The sequence below is a fragment of the Hyla sarda genome, unplaced genomic scaffold (assembly GCF_029499605.1).
Source record: "Hyla sarda isolate aHylSar1 unplaced genomic scaffold, aHylSar1.hap1 scaffold_644, whole genome shotgun sequence".
In the NCBI taxonomy this organism is placed as follows: domain Eukaryota; kingdom Metazoa; phylum Chordata; class Amphibia; order Anura; family Hylidae; genus Hyla; species Hyla sarda.
The window spans coordinates 107,854-132,500 of NW_026610659.1; the positions used below are offsets into that span (position 1 = coordinate 107,854).

Below are 24,647 nucleotides of genomic sequence, written 5' to 3' on the forward strand. Positions count from 1 at the left end.
TATATCCAATATATACGTCATATAGAAGCATCGTCCATCACTATATCCAATATATAAGTCATATAGAAGCATCGTCCATCACTATATCCAATATATACGTCATATAGAAGCATCGTCCATCACTATATCCAATATATAAGTCATATAGAAGCATCGTCCATCACTATATCCAATATATAAGTCATATAGAAGCATCGTCCATCACTATATACAATATATACATCATATAGAAGCATCGTCCATCACTATATCCAATATATACGTCATATAGAAGCATCGTCCATCACTATATCCAATATATACGTCATATAGAAGCATCGTCCATCACTATAGACAATATATACGTCATATAGAAGCATCGTCCATCACTATATCCAATATATACGTCATATAGAAGCATCGTCCATCACTATAGACAATATATAAGTCATATAGAAGCATCGTCCATCACTATATCCAATATATACGTCATATAGAAGCATCGTCCATCACTATAGACAATATATACGTCATATAGAAGCATCGTCCATCACTATATCCAATATATACATCATATAGAAGCATCGTCCATCACTATAGACAATATATACGTCATATAGAAGCATCGTCCATCACTATATCCAATATATACGTCATATAGAAGCATCGTCCATCACTATATCCAATATATACATCATATAGAAGCATCGTCCATCACTATAGACAATATATACGTCATATAGAAGCATCGTCCATCACTATATACAATATATACATCATATAGAAGCATCGTCCATCACTATATACAATATATACATCATATAGAAGCATCGTCCATCACTATATCCAATATATACATCATATAGAAGCATCGTCCATCACTATAGACAATATATACATCATATAGAAGCATCGTCCATCACTATATCCAATATATACATCATATAGAAGCATCGTCCATCACTATATCCAATATATACGTCATATAGAAGCATCGTCCATCACTATATCCAATATATAAGTCATATAGAAGCATCGTCCATCACTATATACAATATATACGTCATATAGAAGCATCGTCCATCACTATATACAATATATACATCATATAGAAGCATCGTCCATCACTATATCCAATATATACGTCATATAGAAGCATCGTCCATCACTATATACAATATATACATCATATAGAAGCATCGTCCATCTTCTCTAGTGTTCTCCCTATCACTATATACAATATATACATCTTCTCTAGTGCAGTCCCGGTCACTATATACAATATATACATCTTCTCTAGTGCAGTCCCGGTCACTATAGACAGTCCTCACTATTCATATTGTTGGAGATTAAAAGAAAAGGTTTTGTTTTCAAAGAACTTTTAATAATTTGAAGAAAATTATCAATTGCATAAAAAACTTCTAAAAACACAAACATTCTGTAACCAACATTAAGGAATAAAGAGGAGCTGACACAGCAGGATAATGAGAGGCCGTCCGAGTCCAAGCTGTAAAGAGGGGGATGAGGAGAGGACGGACTCCATAGGGGACAGACATTCCCAGCCTGGGCCACATATATATATATATATATAATATATATATATGAGCCGTGGCTGACCAGAATATATACACACACAACACTCATTGTAAGTCAGTGCACAAGCCAATATCATGTTCACAGCCCAAAAACTGAGGAGTTAAAAGGCAAAAAGATTGAAACATTATATGGCAGCCGGCGCTGCGCCCATTACACGCGGTAATACACAAGTGTCCTGGGGTAGGTTTACAAAAGAATGGTCCGGATCTTCTATGCACAGCAGCCGGCGTCCATCCACCGGTCTTCACACACAGCGAGGGCATCAAAGCCCCTTCACCACGGTCATCAGTACAACAAGGAGCGGACATCACCGGGATCTGGGCCTCAGGACGACAAGGCACATGATGACACGGGGGGACGAGACCACCAGCTCCGTCACATCACAGGGTTGTGCTGGACACTTTAGTTGCACATCATCGAAGGCCTGAAATGGAGAGAAACAGGTTGAGTGTCCAGAAGGTGCCGGCCCAGTGCTACAGGGGACATTATGGTCATTTCCACCTCCTCATATAAGACTAGAAATGTCCTAGTAGAAAGGAAACGGTGTTAGAGATGATAGAAGAGACTGAATGGCCCCGGCCTCAAAGAAATCCCGTTCACTACGCCAAAACCACAGGTTAAAGGTCATCATTCCCAGACATACAGGTCAAGCTACAAAAATTACAATATCGTGCAAAGGTCCATTGTCTATCAAGAATGCAACTTCAAAGGAAAGGAAGCATGAAGTGTATATATCCCCTCAGTATACTAATATATATATATACACACATATCCCCTCTGTATACAGTTCATATAACTATTTATCTCCCCTCAGTATACAGTGTATAATTATATATACATACACACACACATACACTGTATACTGAGGGGGAGATATATAGATTGTATACTGAGGGGATATATCGATATATATTATATTATATATTCTGTATACAATATTATATATTTTTATTATCTCTATCCCTTCAGTATACAATATTATATATCTATATATCTCCCCTCAGTATACAATATTATATATCTATATATCTCCCCTCAGTATACCATATTATATATATCTATATATCTCCCCTCAGTATACCATATTATATATCTATATATCTCCCATCAGTATACAATATTATATATCTATATATCTCCCCTCAGTATACAATATTATATATCTATATATCTCCCCTCAGTATACAATATTATATATCTATATATCTCCCCTCAGTATACCATATTATATATATCTATATATCTCCCCTCAGTATACCATATTATATATCTATATATCTCCCATCAGTATACATTATATATCTATATATCTCCCCTCAGTATACCATATTATATATCTATATATCTCCCCTCAGTATACATTATATATCTATATATCTCCCCTCAGTATACCATATTATATATCTATATATCTCCCCTCAGTATACAATATTATATATCTATATATCTTCCCTCAGTATACCATATTATATATCTATATATCTTCCCTCAGTATACCATATTATATATCTATATATCTCCCCTCAGTATACAATATTATATATCTATATATCTCCCCTCAGTATACCATATTATATATCTATATATCTCCCCTCAGTATACAATATTATATATCTATATATCTCCCCTCAGTATACCATATTATATATCTATATATCTCCCCTCAGTATACCATATTATATATCTATATATCTCCCCTCAGTATACAATATTATATATCTATATATCTCCCCTCAGTATACCATATTATATATCTATATATCTCCCCTCAGTATACCATATTATATATATCTATATATCTCCCCTCAGTATACCATATTATATATATCTATATATCTCCCCTCAGTATACCATATTATATATATCTATATATCTCCCCTCAGTATACCATATTATATATCTATATATCTCCCCTCAGTATACCATATTATATATATCTATATATCTCCCCTCAGTATACCATATTATATATCTATATATCTCCCCTCAGTATACCATATTATATATCTATATATCTCCCCTCAGTATACCATATTATATATCTATATATCTCCCCTCAGTATACCATATTATATATCTATATATCTCCCCTCAGTATACCATATTATATATCTATATATCTCCCCTCAGTATACCATATTATATATCTATATATCTCCCCTCAGTATACAATATTATATATCTATATATCTCCCCTCAGTATACAATATTATATATCTATATATCTCCCCTCAGTATACAATATTATATATCTATATATCTCCCATCAGTATACATTATATATCTATATATCTCCCCTCAGTATACCATATTATATATCTATATATCTCCCCTCAGTATACCATATTATATATCTATATATCTCCCCTCAGTATACCATATTATATATCTATATATCTCCCCTCAGTATACCATATTATATATATCTATATATCTCCCCTCAGTATACAATATTATATATATCTATATATCTCCCCTCAGTATACCATATTATATATCTATATATCTCCCCTCAGTATACCATATTATATATCTATATATCTCCCCTCAGTATACCATATTATATATATCTATATATCTCCCCTCAGTATACCATATTATATATATCTATATATCTCCCCTCAGTATACCATATTATATATATCTATATATCTCCCCTCAGTATACAATATATTGATATCTATATATCTCCCCTCAGTATACCATATTATATATATCTATATATCTCCCCTCAGTATACAATATTATATATCTATATATCTATATATCTCCCCTCAGTATACAATATTATATATCTATATATCTCCCCTCAGTATACAATATTATATATATCTATATATCTCCCCTCAGTATACCATATTATATATCTACATATCTCCCCTCAGTATACAATATTATATATCTATATATCTCCCCTCAGTATACCATATTATATATATCTATATATCTCCCCTCAGTATACCATACTATATATATCTATATATCTCCCCTCAGTATACCATATTATATATATCTATATATCTCCCCTCAGTATACCATATTATATATATCTATATATCTCCCCTCAGTATACCATATTATATATATCTATATATCTCCCCTCAGTATACCATATTATATATATCTATATATCTCCCCTCAGTATACCATATTATATATCTATATATCTCCCCTCAGTATACAATATTATATATCTATATATCTTCCCTCAGTATACCATATTATATATCTATATATCTTCCCTCAGTATACCATATTATATATCTATATATCTCCCCTCAGTATACAATATTATATATCTATATATCTCCCCTCAGTATACCATATTATATATCTATATATCTCCCTCAGTATACAATATTATATATCTATATATCTCCCCTCAGTATACCATATTATATATATATCTATATATCTCCCCTCAGTATACCATATTATATATATATCTATATATCTCCCCTCAGTATACCATATTATATATCTATATATCTCCCCTCAGTATACCATATTATATATATCTATATATCTCCCCTCAGTATACCATATTATATATCTATATATCTCCCCTCAGTATACCATATTATATATCTATATATCTCCCCTCAGTATACCATACTATATATCTATATATCTCCCCTCAGTATACCATATTATATATCTATATATCTCCCCTCAGTATACCATATTATATATCTATATATCTCCCCTCAGTATACAATATTATATATCTATATATCTCCCCTCAGTATACAATATTATATATCTATATATCTCCCCTCAGTATACAATATTATATATCTATATATCTCCCCTCAGTATACAATATTATATATCTATATATCTCCCATCAGTATACAATATTATATATCTATATATCTCCCCTCAGTATACAATATTATATATCTATATATCTCCCCTCAGTATACAATATTATATATCTATATATCTCCCCTCAGTATACCATATTATATATCTATATATCTCCCCTCAGTATACAATATTATATATCTATATATCTCCCCTCAGTATACCATATTATATATATATCTATATATCTCCCCTCAGTATACCATATTATATATATATCTATATATCTCCCCTCAGTATACCATATTATATATATATCTATATATCTCCCCTCAGTATACCATATTATATATATCTATATATCTCCCCTCAGTATACCATATTATATATATCTATATATCTCCCCTCAGTATACCATATTATATATACATCTATATATCTCCCCTCAGTATACCATATTATATATATCTATATATCTCCCCTCAGTATACCATACTATATATATCTATATATCTCCCCTCAGTATACCATATTATATATATCTATATATCTCCCCTCAGTATACCATATTATATATATCTATATATCTCCCCTCAGTATACCATATTATATATATCTATATATCTCCCCTCAGTATACCATATTATATATATCTATATATCTCCCCTCAGTATACCATATTATATATATCTATATATCTCCCCTCAGTATACCATATTATATATATCTATATATCTCCCCTCAGTATACCATATTATATATATCTATATATCTCCCCTCAGTATACCATATTATATATATCTATATATCTCCCCTCAGTATACCATACTATATATATCTATATATCTCCCCTCAGTATACCATATTATATATATCTATATATCTCCCCTCAGTATACCATATTATATATATCTATATATCTCCCCTCAGTATACCATATTATATATATCTATATATCTCCCCTCAGTATACCATATTATATATCTATATATCTCCCCTCAGCATACAATATTATATATCTATATATCTCCCATCAGTATACATTATATATCTATATATCACCCCTCAGTATACCATATTATATATCTATATATCTCCCCTCAGTATACAATATTATATATCTATATATCTCCCCTCAGTATACAATATTATATATCTATATATCTCCCATCAGTATACCATATTATATATCTATATATCTCCCCTCAGCATACAATATTATATATCTATATATCTCCCATCAGTATACAATATTATATATCTATATATCTCCCCTCAGTATACAATATTATATATCTATATATCTCCCCTCAGTATACAATATTATATATCTATATATCTCCCCTCAGTATACCATATTATATATATCTATATATCTCCCCTCAGTATACCATATTATATATCTATATATCTCCCCTCAGTATACCATATTATATATCTATATATCTCCCATCAGTATACAATATTATATATCTATATATCTCCCCTCAGTATACAATATTATATATCTATATATATCCCCTCAGCATACAATATTATATATCTATATATCTCCCCTCAGTATACCATATTATATATATATATCTATATATCTCCCCTCAGTATACCATATTATATATATATCTATATATCTCCCCTCAGTATACCATATTATATATATCTATATATCTCCCCTCAGTATACCATATTATATATCTATATATCTCCCCTCAGCATACAATATTATATATCTATATATCTCCCCTCAGTATACAATATTATATATCTATATATCTCCCATCAGTATACAATATTATATATCTATATATCTCCCCTCAGTATACAATATATAGATATCTATATATCTCTCTCCCCTCAGTATACCATATTATATATCTATATATCTATATATCTCCCCTCAGTATACAATATTATATATCTATATATCTCCCCTCAGTATACAATATAATATATCTATATATCTCCCCTCAGTATACCATATTATATATATCTATATATCTCCCCTCAGTATACCATATTATATATCTATATATCTCCCCTCAGCATACAATATTATATATCTATATATCTCCCATCAGTATACAATATTATATATCTATATGTCTCCCCTCAGTATACAATATTATATATCTATATATCTCCCCTCAGTATACAATATTATATATCTATATATCTCCCCTCAGTATACCATATTATATATATCTATATATCTCCCCTCAGTATACCATATTATATATATCTATATATCTCCCCTCAGTATACCATATTATATATCTATATATCTCCCCTCAGTATACCATATTATATATCTATATATCTCCCCTCAGTATACCATATTATATATCTATATATCTCCCCTCAGCATACAATATTATATATCTATATATCTCCCATCAGTATACAATATTATATATCTATATATCTCCCCTCAGTATACAATATATAGATATCTATATATCTCTCTCCCCTCAGTATACAATATTATATATCTATATATCTCCCCTCAGTATACAATATTATATATCTATATATCTCCCCTCAGTATACAATATTATATATCTATATATCTATATATCTCCCCTCAGTATACAATATTTTATATCTATATATCTCCCCTCAGTATACCATATTATATATATCTCTCCCCTCAGTATACATTATATATCTATATATCTCCCCTCAGTATACCATATTATATATCTATATATCTCCCCTCAGTATACAATATTATATATCTATATATCTCCCCTCAGTATACAATATATAGATATCTATATATCTCTCTCCCCTCAGTATACCATATTATATATCTATATATCTCCCTTCAGTATACCATATTATATATCTATATATCTCCCCTCAGTATACCATATTATATATCTCCCCTCAGTATACCATATTATATATCTATATGTCTCCCCTCAGTATACAATATTATATATCTATATATCTCCCCTCAGTATACAATATTATATATCTATATATCTCCCCTCAGTATACAATATTTTATATCTATATATCTCCCCTCAGTATACCATATTATATATCTATATATCTCCCCTCAGTATACAATATTATATACCTATATATCTCTCTCCCCTCAGTATACAATATTATATACCTATATATCTCCCTTCAGTATACAATATTATATATCTATATATCTCCCCTCAGTATACCATATTATATATCTATATATCTCCCCTCAGTATACCATATTATATATCTATATATCTCCCCTCAGTATACAATATTATATATCTATATATCTCCCCTCAGTATACCATATTATACATCTATATATCTATATATCTCCCCTCAGTATACCATATTATATATATCTATATATCTCCCCTCAGTATACATTATATATCTATATATCTCCCCTCAGTATACAATATTATATATCTATATATCTCCCTTCAGTATACCATATTATATATCTATATATCTCCCCTCAGTATACATTATATATATATATGTATATATATCTATATATCTCCCCTCAGTATACCATATTATATATCTATATATCTCCCCTCAGTATACAATATTATATATCTATATATCTCCCTTCAGTATACAATATTATATATCTATACATCTCCCCTCATATAGATATATAATAGTGTATACTGAGGGGAGATATATAGATATATAATAGTGTATACTGAGGGGAGATATATAGATATATAATATTGTATACTGAGGGGAGATATATAGATATATAATATGGTATACTGAGGGGAGATATATAGATATATATACATATACATTATATATATATATATGTATATGTATATATATCTATATATCTCCCCTCAGTATACCATATTATATATCTATATATCTCCCCTCAGTATACAATATTATATATCTATATATCTCCCCTCAGTATACCATATTATATATCTATATATCTCCCCTCAGTATACCATATTATATATCTATATATCTCCCCTCAGTATACCATATTATATATCTATATATCTCTCCTCAGTATACCATATTATATATCTATACATCTCCCCTCATATAGATATATAATAGTGTATACTGAGGGGAGATATATAGATATATAATAGTGTATACTGAGGGGAGATATATAGATATATAATATTGTATACTGAGGGGAGATATATAGATATATAATATGGTATACTGAGGGGAGATATATAGATATATATACATATATATATATATATATATATATATATATATATATATATATATATATATATAATGTATACTGAGGGGAGATATATAGATATATAATATGGTATACTGAGGGGAGATATATAGATATATAATATTGTATACTGAAGGGAGATATATAGATATATAATATTGTATACTGAGGGGAGATATATAGATATATAATATTGTATACTGAGGGGAGATATATAGATATATATAATATGGTATACTGAGGGGAGATATATAGATATATAGATATATAATATGGTATACTGAGGGGAGATATATAGATATATAATATGGTATACTGAGGGGAGATATATAGATATATAATATGGTATACTGAGGGGAGATATATAGATATATAATATTGTATACTGAAGGGAGATATATAGATATATAATATTGTATACTGAGGGGAGAGAGATATATAGGTATATAATATTGTATACTGAGGGGAGATATATAGATATATAATATGGTATACTGAGGGGAGATATATAGATATAAAATATTGTATACTGAGGGGAGATATATAGATATATAATATTGTATACTGAGGGGAGAGAGATATATAGGTATATAATATTGTATACTGAGGGGAGATATATAGATATATAATATGGTATACTGAGGGGAGATATATAGATATAAAATATATACCTATATATCTCCCCTCAGTATACCATATTATATATCTATATATCTCCCCTCAGTATACAATATTATATATCTATATATCTCCCCTCAGTATACAATATTATATATCTATATATCTCCCCTCAGTATACAATATTATATATCTATATATCTCCCCTCAGTATACCATATTATATATATCTATATATCTCCCCTCAGTATACAATATTATATATCTATATATCTCTCTCCCCTCAGTATACAATATTATATATCTATATATCTCTCTCCCCTCAGTATACAATATTATATATCTATATATCTCCCCTCAGTATACAATATTATATATCTATATATCTCCCCTCAGTATACCATATTATATATCTATATGTCTCCCCTCTGTATACAATATTATATATCTATATATCTCCCCTCAGTATACAATATTATATATCTATATATCTCCCCTCAGTATACCATATTATATATCTATATATCTCTCTCACCTCAGTATACCATATTATATATATCTATATATCTCCCCTCAGTATACCATATTATATATATCTATATATCTCCCCTCAGTATACCATATTATATATCTATATATCTCCCCTCAGTATACAATATTATATATCTATATATCTCCCCTCAGTATACAATATTATATATCTATATATCTCCCCTCAGTATACAATATTATATATCTATATATCTCTCTCCCCTCAGTATACAATATTATATATCTATATATCTCCCCTCAGTATACCATATTATATATCTATATATCTCCCCTCAGTATACCATATTATATATCTATATGTCTCCCCTCTGTATACAATATTATATATCTATATATCTCCCCTCAGTATACAATATTATATATCTATATATCTCCCCTCAGTATACAATATTATATATCTATATATCTCCCCTCAGTATACAATATTATATATCTATATATCTCCCCTCAGTATACCATATTATATATCTATATATCTCCCCTCAGTATACCATATTATATATCTATATATCTCCCCTCAGTATACAATATTATATATCTATATATCTCCCCTCAGTATACAATATTATATATATCTATATATCTCCCCTCAGTATACAATATTATATATATCTATATATCTCCCCTCAGTATACAATATTATATATATCTATATATCTCCCCTCAGTATACCATATTATATATATCTATATATCTCCCCTCAGTATACCATATTATATATATCTATATATCTCCCCTCAGTATACCATATTATATATATCTATATATCTCCCCTCAGTATACCATATTATATATATCTATATATCTCCCCTCAGTATACCATATTATATATCTATATATCTCCCCTCAGTATACAATATTATATATCTATATATCTCCCCTCAGTATACCATATTATATATCTATATCTCCCCTCAGTATACAATATTATATATCTATATATCTCCCCTCAGTATACAATATTATATATCTATATATCTCCCCTCAGTATACCATATTATATATCTATATATCTCCCCTCAGTATACAATATTATATATCTATATATCTCTCTCCCCTCAGTATACAATATTATATATCTATATATCTCCCCTCAGTATACACTATTATATATCTATATATCTCCCCTCAGTATACAATATTATATATCCCCTCAGTATACAATATTATATATCTATATATCCCCTCAGTATACAATATTATATATCTATATATCTCCCCTCAGTATACCATATTATATATCTATATCTCCCCTCAGTATACAATATTATATATCTATATATCTCCCCTCAGTATACAATATTATATATCTATATATCTCTCTCCCCTCAGTATACAATATTATATATCTATATATCTCCCCTCAGTATACCATATTATATATCTATATATCTCCCCTCAGTATACAATATTATATATCTATATATCTCCCCTCAGTATACAATATTATATATCTCCCCTCAGTATACATTATATATCTATATATATCTCTCCCCTCAGTATACAATATTATATATCTATATATCTCCCATCAGTATACCATATTATATATCTATATATCTCCCCTCAGCATACAATATTATATATCTATATATCTCCCCTCAGTATACCATATTATATATCTATATATCTCCCCTCAGTATACAATATTATCTATATATCCCCTCAGTATACCATATTATATATCTATATATCTCCCCTCAGTATACCATATTATATATCTATATATCTCCCCTCAGTATACCATATTATATATATCTATATATCTCCCCTCAGTATACCATATTATATATATCTATATATCTCCCCTCAGTATACCATATTATATATATCTATATATCTCCCCTCAGTATACCATATTATATATATCTATATATCTCCCCTCAGTATACCATATTATATATATCTATATATCTCCCCTCAGTATACCATATTATATATATCTATATATCTCCCCTCAGTATACCATATTATATATATCTATATATCTCCCCTCAGTATACCATATTATATATATCTATATATCTCCCCTCAGTATACCATATTATATATATCTATATATCTCCCCTCAGTATACCATATTATATATATCTATATATCTCCCCTCAGTATACCATATTATATATATCTATATATCTCCCCTCAGTATACCATATTACATATCTATATATCTCCCCTCAGTATACAATATTATATATCTATATATATCCCCTCAGTATACAATATTATATATCTATATATCTCCCCTCAGTATACAATATTATATATCTATATATCCCCTCAGTATACCATATTATATATACATACACACACACTGTATATTGAGGGGTAGTGCTGGGCGGTATATCGGTTTATACCGAAGTTTTTGTCCTGCACGATATGAATATTTCCCATACCGCAATACCGGTTTGGCCCCTCCCCCAGGGAATGAATTGTCAGCGCTGCGCTGTCCCCATCAGGGAACTAATCACATGTCACCCGCAAGCGCTGCCCTCCTCATCCTCCTGTTTGTTGCGGCCGCCGGCGCTGGAACTCTGTACTGTACGCTGTATCCCTATGCCCGGGCTGCAAAAGATAAACAAAATAAACTTTAACTCACCTTCCCCCATTGGTCCGGTACCGGCCTCACCTGCTTCCTGGGGATGGAAACGTCGGAGAGCCGCCAGCCTATCACCGGCTGCAGCGAGCGCACTGTAATGTAAGAAGCTGGCCGAGGCGGAACATGGCTGCGGCCAGCGATAGGCTAACGGCTCTCAGACGTTCCCGTCCCCAGGAAGCAGGTGAGGCCGGTACCGGACAAACGGAAGGTGAGTTAAAGTTTATTTTGTTTATCTTTTGCAGCCCGGGCATAGGGATACAGCGTACAGTACAGAGTTCCAGCGCTGATAATTTGGGGGTGGGGGGGGAGAAATAATGTTATATACCGTGGAACTGCCATAAGTTACAAAAACACTGTGATACACATTTTTGGTCATACCGCCCAGCCCTACTGAGGGGATATATATAATATTGTATACTTAGGGGAGATATATATCTCCCCCCTCAGTATACAGTCTATATATCTCCCCTCAGTCTATATATCTATATATCTCCCCTCAGTATACAGTCTATATATCTATCTATATCTATCTATCTACAGTGGGGGATCAAATGTTTGGGCCCCCCAGGTAAAAATTTGTATTAATGTGCATAAAGAATCCAAGGAAAGATGGAAAAATCTCCAAAAGTCATCAAATTACAGATTAGACCTTCTTATAATAGGTCACCAAAAGTTACATTTTATTTCCATCATTTACTCTTTCAAAATAACAGAAAACAAAAAAATGGCGTCTGCAAAAGTTTGGGCCCCCTGCAGAATTTATAGCATGCACTGCCCCCTTTATAAAGCTGAGACCTGTCAGTGTCAGGAATTGTTCTCAATCATCATCTGGGAAGACCGGGTGATGTCATCTCAAAGGTTATAAATGCCCAGACTCATCTGACCTTGCCCCAACAATCAGCACCATGGGTTCTTCTAAGCAGTTGTCTAGAAATCTGAAACTGAAAATAGTTGACGCTCACAAAGCTGGAGAAGGCTATAAGAAGATAGCAAAACGTTTTCAGATGTCAATATCCTCTGTTCAGAATGTAATTAAGAAATGGCAGTCATCAGGAACAGTGGAAGTTAAAGCAAGATCTGGAAGACCAAGAAAAATATCAGAGAACAGCTCGCAGGATTGTGAGAAAAACTATTCAAAACCCACGTTTGACTGCACAATCCCTCCAGAAAGATCTGGCAGACACTGGAGTTGTGGTTCACTATTCCACTATAAAGAGATACTTGTACAAATATGGTCTTCATGGAAGAGTCATCAGAAGAAAACCTCTTCTACGTCCTCACCAAAAAAATCAGCATTTGAACTTTGCAAATGAACATATAGACAAGCCTGATGCATTTTGAAAAAAGTTCTGTGGACAGATGAGGTTAAAATTGAACTTTTTGGCCGGAATGAGCAAAGGTACGTTTGGAGAAGAAGGGGAACAGAATTTAATGAAAAGAACCTCTGGCCAACTGTTAAGCATGGGGGGTGGATCAATCATGCTTTGGGGTTGTATTGCAGCCAGTGGCACAGGGAACATCTCACGAGTAGAAGGAAAAATGGATTCAATAACATTTCAGCAAATTTTGGATGCTAACTTGATGCCATCTGTGAAAAAGCTGAAGTTAAAGAGAGGATGGCTTCTACAAATGTATAATGATCCTAAACACACCTCGAAATCCACGGGGGATTACATCAAGAGGCGTAAACTGAAGGTTTTACCATGGCCTTCACCATCTCCTGACCTTAACATAATTGAAAATCTATGGATAGACCTTAAAAGAGCAGTGCGTGACAGACAGCCCAGAAATCTCAAAGAACTGGAAGACTTTTGTAAGGAAGAATGGGCAAAGATACCTCAAACAAGAACTGAAAGACTCTTTGCTGCTACAAAAAGCGTTTACAAGCTGTGATACTTGCCAAAGGGGGCAGTACAAGATATTAACTCTGCAGGGTGCACAAACTTTTGCAGATGCCATTTTTTTTGTTTTCTGTTATTTTGAAAGTGTAAATGATGGAAATAAGATGTAACTTTTGGTGACATATTATAAGAATGTCTAATCTGTAATTTGATGCCTTTTGGAGATTTTTCCATCTTTCCTTGGCTTCTTTATGCACATTAATACACATTTTTACCTGGGGGCCCAAATTTTTGATCCCCACTATATCTATATATCTCCCCTCAGCCTACAGTCTATATATCTCCCCTCAGTCTACAGTCTATATATCTATATATCTCCGCTCAGTCTACATTCTATATATCTATATATCTCCCCTCAGTGTATTATATATATAATAAATAAAGAAAGAAAGAAAAATCAATCAAAGGATAAGACCGCACCGGGGACAGATGACATGGTTCCCCAAATCACGCTTTGGGGTTTTCATGAGCTGTAGCCATAATCACCAGTTATGACAAATCACGGCTTGAACTATCTCGCTTTGCATGTACTGAGTCTCTCATATATTCATTTTACCTTTTAAGTTGCATTACTGAAAGAAATGAACTTTGCACGAGATTCACATTTTTCTAGTTTTACCTTTATAGCTAATATTAGTGTTTACACTAATCCTACTGGCTTCAGCATGTTTTGTGGGATTCACCCCAGACAGAAGGTTGTGTAGCCCTCTCACGGTTAGTGTGGTGTTGTCTCAGCAGCTCCCCGGCTCCTCCCTCTCTCCTGAGATAACACTATATTATATATATTTGTGTGTGTGTCCCCTTAAGTATACGCCCCTTTTTTCATTTTTTGCACTTTCGTTTTTTCCTCCTCCCCTTCTAAAAATCATCTTTCAGTTTTCCCACTACAAACCCATATGAGGGCTTGTTTTTTTTTTTTTTTGCGCCACCAATTTTACTTTGCATTAACATCAATCATTTTACCACAAAATCTATGGCAAAACCCAAAAAAAATAATTATTTGTAGGGCAAAATTGAAAACAAAAATAAAAATGCCATTTAAATTCTGGGGGCTTCCGATTCTATGCGGTGCACTTTTCGGTAAAAGGACACCTTATCTTTATTCTGTAGGTCGATACGATTAAAATGACACCCAATTTATATAGGTTTTATTTTAGTGTACTTTTAATAGATTATAACTTTTAGCGCATTTAAAAATGCCCTTTCTGTCCCCTATAACTGATCTGTAGTTTTTATTGGTACTATTTTTGTTTTGATGGGACTTTTTGATCGCTTTTTTATAAATTTTTTAGGGTATACAAAGTGACCAAAAATATGCAGTAATTCAAACTTATTAGGGAAGGGGTTAAATCACTTCTATGAACTTTTCTTTCTTTTAACCCCTTAAGGACCAAGGACGTACAGGTACGTCCTTGGTCTTGCTCCCGTGATATAACGCGGGGTTACACGGTAACCCCACATCATATCACGGCGGGCCCGGCGCGCGGCGCCGCTATTAACCCTTTAGCCGCGCGCTCAGAGCCGAGCCATGTGGCTAAAAGTGAAAGTAAAAACTGCTGGTTAACTCAGTGGGCTGTTCGGGATAGCCGCGGCGAAATCGTGGCGTCCCGAACAGCTTACAGGACAGCGGGAGGGCCCCTACCTGCCTCCTCGCTGTCCGATCGCCGAATGACTGCTCAGTGCCTGAGATCCAGACATGAGCAGTCATGCGGCAGAATCATCAATCACTGGTTTCCTATGAGAAATCAGTGATCAATGATAAAGATCAGTGTGTGCAGTGTTATAGGTCCCTATGGGATAACAATGATCAGTATAAGAGATCAGTGTGTGCAGTGTTATAGTCTCCTATGGGATAATAATGATCAGTATAAGAGATCAGTGTGTGCAGTGTTATAGGTCCCTATGGGATAATAATGATCAGTATAAGAGATCAGTGTGTGCAGTATTATAGTCTCCTATGGGATAACAATGATCAGTATAAGAGATCAGTGTGTGCAGTGTTATAGGTCCCTATGGGATAATAATGATCAGTTTAAGAGATCAGTGTGTGCAGTGTTATAGTCTCCTATGGGATAATAATGATCAGTATAAGAGATCAGTGTGTGCAGTGTTATAGTCCCCTATGGGATAACAATGATCAGTATAAGAGATCAGTGTGTGCAGTGTTATAGTCTCCTATGGGATAATAATGATCAGTATAAGAGATCTGTGTGTGCAGTGTTATAGTTTCCTATGGGATAATAATGATCAGTATAAGAGATCAGTGTGTGCAGTGTTATAGGTCCTTATGGGATAACAATGATCAGTATAAGAGATCAGTGTGTGCAGTGTTATAGTCTCCTATGGGATAATGATCAGTATAAGAGATCAGTGTGTGCAGTGTTATAGTCCCCTATGGGATAACAATGATCAGTATAAGAGATCAGTGTGTGCAGTGTTATAGTCTCCTATGGGATAACAATGATCAGTATAAGAGATCAGTGTGTGCAGTGTTATAGGTCCCTATGGGATAATAATGATCAGTATAAGAGATCAGTGCGTGCAGTGTTATAGTCTCCTATGGGATAACAATGATCAATATAAGAGATCAGTGTGTGCAGTGTTATAGTCTCCTATGGGATAATAATGATCAGTATAAGAGATCAGTGTGTGCAGTGTTATAGTCTCCTATGGGATAATAATGATCAGTATAAGAGATCAGTGTGTGCAGTGTTATAGGTCCCTATGGGATAATAATGATCAGTATAAGAGATCAGTGCGTGCAGTGTTATAGTCTCCTATGGGATAATAATGATCAGTATAAGAGATCAGTGTGTGCAGTGTTATAGTCTCCTATGGGATAATAATGATCAGTATAAGAGATCAGTGCGTGCAGTGTTATAGTCTCCTATGGGATAACAATGATCAGTATAAGAGATCAGTGCGTGCAGTGTTATAGTCTCCTATGGGACCTATAACACTGCAAAAAAAAAAAGTGGGAAAAAAAAAGTGAATAAAGATCACTTAACCACTTCCCTATTAAAAGTTTGAATCACCCCCCTTTTCCCATAAAAAAGAAACACAGTGTAAATAAAAATAAACATATATGGTATCACCGCGTGCGGAAATGTCCGAATTATAAAAATATATTGTTAATTGAACCGCTCGGTCAATGGCTTACGCACAAAAAAATTCCAAAGTCCAAAATAGTGCATTTTTGGTCACTTTTTATATCATTTAAAAATGAATAAAAAGCGATCAATAAGTCCTATCAATGCAAAAATGATACCGCTAAAAACTTCAGATCACGGCGCAAATAATTAGCCCTCATACACGGAAAAATAAAAAAGTTATAGGGGTCAGAAGATGACAATTTTAAACGTATTAATTTTCCTGCATGTAGTTATGATTTTTTCCAGAAGTGCGACAAAATCCAACCTATATAAGTAGGAGATCATTTTAATCATATGGACCTACAGAATAATAAGGTGTCATTTTTACCGAAAAATGTACTACGTAGAAACGGAAGCCCCCAAAAGTTACAAAACGGCATTTTTTGTTCAATTTTGTCGCACAATGATTTTTTTTTCCGTTTCACCGTAGATTTTTGGGCAAAATGACTAACGTCATTACAAAGTAGAATACATGGCGCAAAAAATAAGCAATCATATGGATTTTTAGGTGCAAAATTGAAAGAGTTATGATTTTTTAAAGGCAAGGAGCAAAAAACGAAAATGCAAAAACCCCGGTCCTTAAGGGGTTAAACAATATTTTATAGTTCCCATAGGAAACTATTACATGTGATCTTCTGATTGTATACACTGTTCTGTGCCATAGCATTGATCAGTGTTATCAGTGCTCCATTGCTCCAGCCTGCCATGATGACTGGAACATAGAAGTACTGGTCGGACGGAAAGAAGGCGGGTAAGGGCCCTCCTACCGGCCTCTCAGCTGAGCAACTGGGAATTTTATATAATTTTTTTTTTTTATAAACATTTTAGACACCCCGATCAACTTTTATTGCAATGTCTAAGAGGTTAATGCTAGGCATCACCATGATCGATTATGTCTGGCATTAGCCAGGGGTCCCGGTGGCAGACAGTTACCAGGAACACCCCGCTATGACCCAAGCTCCTGAGTGTGCGTCATAGAAGGCGGCGGGACAGGGGCGTACATGTAAGTAGATTTTTTTGTACTCACTAGGCTCTCTCGTAGCCTTCATTGGGGGACATCTTACTGATGGGGTATATGCTCTTGCCACTAGGAAAAAAAAAAAAGTCGGCTCCTCCCTGGCAGGATATACCCGCCCACTGGAAGTGAGGTAACCAGATGTATCAAAAAGCAGTATGAGAAGCCAACCAAGAACATGTCCAAAAGACCCTAGAAAAGAATCTCGGATTTAAAAAAAATAAAAAAAATAATAAAAATGAAAACACAACCGGATGCGATCATTTGGACGAAAAACGAAGAAATGGGTGGGTGCGGTGTCCCCCAATAAAGGCTACGAGAAAGAGATTTTACGGTGAGTACAAAAATAAATAAATCAAATCAATCTCCTTTTCTCGGTCGCTCTTCATTGGGGACACCGTACTGACGGGACGTACCAAAGTAGTCCCCCAGGGTGGGGAAAAAAAAAAAAACACCAGAGAAAAGGAATCAGTCCCAAGACCGAACTCACGTGTCCACAAGGCCTGCGGATAAGCCCCCAGGCCAGAGACAAACCAAGCCCAGAAAAATGGCCTCCCGGAAGAACCCCCGTCCACGGGCCATAAAGAGAGACAAGAAAGGTCTGGTGCATGAGAAGAAAGACCTAAACAGCTGCAGACCCCAAAACCCGTCCCAGGGGCCCACCATGAGTACCCGGAAGGAGACAGTAGCCAGGCTGGTGTAATCAGGATGACTTGAACGCCCTCTAACTCGGGAGGACATGAACCCAGAATGAAGAAAGGAGCGGATCACCCTAAAAAAGGGGCATCCCAATTAACAGAGAACCAGACATGGAAACTAGAGATGTCTGATTCACCCGGAAGACGAACCCGTAAATCAAATGGCCAAGGAACAAGCGGAACACCCAGAAAGAGAACATCCCAGAACACTGGAGCAGCCGACATGGTGAAATGGAGGATCAAGAGTCACCTGGAAGACTCATACGTGAAGAGTAAGGAAAACAGACGTCCATGAAAACTCTCCTGACGACAAACTTTCCTGTGGAAACATGAAGATGTGAAGAACTGCAGCAAAGAACAATCGCACCACCAAAAGGGATCATGGAGGAGCCCGGGCTGGATCACTACACATGCCCGAGACCTCAACCATCAACAAGGCCCAAGGACCGGAAGAGTCACCTGAAAGGAAGGCACGCCACAGCATCCTAGGACAGAGACCAAGCCAAGGACTAACCGATCTTGGATCCCAGTGGTCCGAGCAGACCGGAGCACTCCGAATAAACATCCCGCCAGAGCGAGAACGGAGGGAGGGGGGGGGGGGGGGGAACAAGAAGGACCCAGCCGGGCTCCTTAGGTTCTGGGCACAGGAAAGTTACTCCAGAAGACTAAGGTGACAAAAGGGAAGGAAGAACACAGCCTTCCAGGGAGATTGTGAGAAGGGAGGAGAAGAGCAATGACAGGACCCGAACAACAGACGGCTGTTGCCGGCCATACAAGATGACAAACTCCTCCAAGAGAGGAGAGAGTCAAGGCTGTGTGAGCAGCATCAAGACAGTAAAAAGCCCTGGTGATCGCTCCCACCAATAAAAAATAAAAAAAGGCCCAGCCAGATACCCTACCTATATAGCGGTAACAGAGAGATGGCATCATCTTAAGCTCTACAAAATGGCATCATCTCAAGCTCAACAAAAATAGTCCCCCTAGAGGAGGGAAAACAAGGGTGGCCGAGATGAAACGCAGGTACTGACCATGTCAAGCACCCTGATCCCCGTACCCCCTGTGGAAAAGGGAAGTGGCAAGTGCGCCAGGCACAGTAGGAGCAGGGAAATTCTGCCCCACAGCCACGGGACCAGAACTGGGAGGACGTAGCCCCCAGACACCAGCGACAACCCATCGCTGTATGGAGAAGCCACCTCGTGTCCCCAGGGGGATAGAAATCCTGCACACTGGAGCTGGGCAAACATACAAGATGTATGGAGAGCCAGTCCGGACGATGACTAAGGCAGCAAAGTAGGTGCCTGAGCCACCCTGGACAGAAACCCAGGAGGTACCTAGAGGTATAGGGAGGGGCAGAACTGACTGTCACCCCGGTAGGAACCATGCCAGAACCGAAGTGCTCAACAGAACTGCGGAAACAAAATCCCAGGAAGCCCCGAGGCACACCCCACCGAACAGAAGGAAAGGCTGGTTTAACACTGACAGAGCAGCCTTATCATATGGAGGGACACAGACATGGGTACCTCACGATAGTAGTGGAGTACCAAGACTGCAGACATTAAAGAAACCGCAGACATCCAAGGGACCTGCAGAATAAACCCATATCTGATCTAATGGGGTCACACGCCAAGACTGTAGGCGCAGAATCAAGAGAAAAAGAATGTATGTGGAGCAGGAAACATGCAGACACCATTGGACTTTACAGGTAGAAAAGGTCCCATGAACCCACACACTTTGTGGAAGGTCACCTGGAAGAGAGACACCGGACTGCGGCATCAGCAGAAATGGAGGTAGAGACACTGGACTAGAAAAGCATGCAGACGCAGTCTGGATATGTGGCATAGGGACTATGGCCACGCCGGTCCTGCATACAGAAACACACAGTGAAGAGAGATACCAGCCTTCAGACAGAGTAGAAGCATGCAGAGAGGGACCTGGTAAAGTAGGGTATCCTACAAACCAGTATGTGGTGCATTGTCGAAGGCCCACGAGTGACTCACTCGGAACTACACCTTGGCAGTCGGTTATACCAGAACCACCGTCCACGATGTGAAAAGAGTATGGCAGGTGACCCGACGTAGTAGTAGGCCATGCGGAAAACCGTCTGGACGACTGGAATAGGATTCCTGATCGCACAAGGTCACTCCATTCAACCTCCCACAGAAAGCAGGAAACTGGAGTGCGGCCCCTCCAACGGGCGACCTGGTGGCGTAGAAGACCCAACAGATGAAGGACTGTGACTGGCATGAATCCCGTGTATCTATAGGGACCCTCCTCCAGAACCTTCACCCAGCAGTGAGGTACGGGAAACCTGGCTATGTCTGCGGCAGTCCTGAGATCAAAGACCGAAGGCGGCGGAAACCGTGCATACAACAGCCTGGTTGAACAAGAACACCTCCAGGTACTGGCGAAAAGGGAACAGTCAGAATAACTGTGCCCCTTCGTCATACGTGGGAGGGCAGGGAGGCCTAGGAGAGACATAGATAGAAACCCCTTGGAGATAGGGGAAGGCTGAGGAGCTGTGGAATGCATCCCTGTAATCTGATGGGGTCCACAGGACATGCTTGGTCAGTTCTACATATACCGTGCACAGCAGGGGGGCACCAGAACTCCAGCTGCAGATACATCAGCCGATCACAGGTGGTGTAGGAAACGATGCATACCACTGTCTGGCGTACTGGTACGGGTCAATAGTAGACAACAAGTCATTCCGACAGGCACCTCACACAGTAGTGAGGTACCGGAAGTCCAGCCGTAGCTACATCAGCCATGTGATGTGCGACAGGAGGTGTAGGAAACTATACAGGCCACTGTCTGGCTTACCGGTATGTGACCATAGAGGACAACGGGTAACTCCATCGGACACCTCGCTCAGTAGTGAGTTACCGGTACTCCAGCCGCAGATACAGCAGCCGACTGATGTGTGACAGGTGGCAGAGCAACCATGTAGACCACTGTCTGGTGTACTGGTACGGGTCCACAGTAGACAATGGTTCACTCCATCAGACACCTCGCTTGGTAGTGAGGTACCAGAACTCCAGCCGCAGATACATCAGCCATGTAATAAGAGACAGGCCGTAGAGGAAACCATGCAGACCACTGTCTGGCTTACTGGTATGGGTCCAGAGTAGACAACGGGTCACTCCGTCGGACACCTCGCTCAGTAGTGGTGTTACCGGTATTCCAGCCGCAGATACATCAGCCATGTGATGAGAGACAGGCGGCAGAGGAAACCATGCAGACCACTGTCTGGCTTACTGGTATGGGTCCAGAGTAGACAACGGGTCACTCCATCAGACACCTCGCTTGGTAGTGAGGTAGCGGAATTCCAGCCGCACATACATGCATGACATGCGAGACTACTGTCTGGCATAATGATATCAGGACCAATCCATGCAGGAATACTCCAATGGAGACCAACCGTTTAATGTGGGGAACCAGAGCACCAGCCGCGGATGCGGTAGCCTGTGGAGAAGGGAATCATAGAGCATGACCTGCCAATAACATCCCTAGGATGGGAGGCCGGCAGACCTGACAGATGCAGAATCTCAAAAGAAACCTGGAGCATCTCACAGGAACGCAAAAGGGCTTGCACATTGTATGACGGACGGCTTGAATATATCCTCTGGCAGTTTCCAAGGAAACGTGAAGCCCGGCAACAACCCGACACTGCGGTTTGTGTATGCTCCATGACGGCAAGATTAGGGATGCCAAAGGGACACCTCAAGTGAGTGCAATAGAAGTATGGGCCACAAGGGGGTGCCAAACCACACCAAAAGGTGTGAGGGGCCAAGGAATACATAACATTTATTTTTTTTATTCATTTTTATTTTATTAAAATTTTTATTATATTTGTCTTTTGTGAGAAAATATCATGCACTAAGGCTGGAAGGGAGCATGGGGCGCAAGGCGCCCTGCAAAGTGTTGCCTGCAGTACACATGTCCCATATGCAGGCAGACAGGAAGCCCCTGGAGCAGCGACAGCTCATAGCAGAATGCTATAGAAGCGCCTGCTAGCCATCATGCAGTCCGAGGCAGGGAACAATTGCGGGACGGAACAAAGAGCTACCGTCGGGAGAAAGAGAACTGTTAGGAACTGAGCGGTCCTGTCAGTATTAGAGCGCCGCCCCTGCGGCGGGGAAGGAGGGCGGAGTTAGGCGCCAGAGTGTGAGGGGACGGCTCCAAGCAGCGCGCGAGCCAGAGAGGAGGAGCTGCCTGGCGTTGAGTAAGGGGAAGAAGGGTGAAGCTACGGCCGCCATGATCCCCCGAACTCCCGCAGGCAGAATACCCTGGTGCGCAGAGGTGAGGAGGAGACTGCTCCAGCCTGCGAGACTGCAAAAAGTAAAAAGGTCCTGCCAGGAAAAGGATGGCACAGCTCCCTGGCAACCCCCCACCAGTTAGGAGATGCAGCCGAAGCTGCATGAATAAAAGAGCGAGGGTTAACCCCTCACTGCCTGGACACTAAAAACCAGCCCCAGAATAGTGACATATGCTCGTTCGCCAAGGAAGTGGGGTTTGTATACTCACTCTTGAAGACTTCGACT

At 36.7% G+C, this 24,647-nt stretch overlaps 1 protein-coding gene across 1 annotated transcript in view; it reads right to left on the bottom strand.

Annotated features, from left to right (window-relative positions):
* Positions 1-1,357: 1,357 nt before the first annotated feature.
* Positions 1,358-24,647, bottom strand: part of MAF1 (MAF1 homolog, negative regulator of RNA polymerase III) — a gene marked incomplete at its 5' end in the record, with an annotated part of 53,665 nt that continues 30,375 nt past the window's right edge. The window contains one exon of the mRNA XM_056554268.1: positions 1,358-1,999. Within this exon, the coding sequence (XP_056410243.1) occupies positions 1,978-1,999 (22 nt within the window). The remainder of the gene's footprint in view (positions 2,000-24,647) is intronic.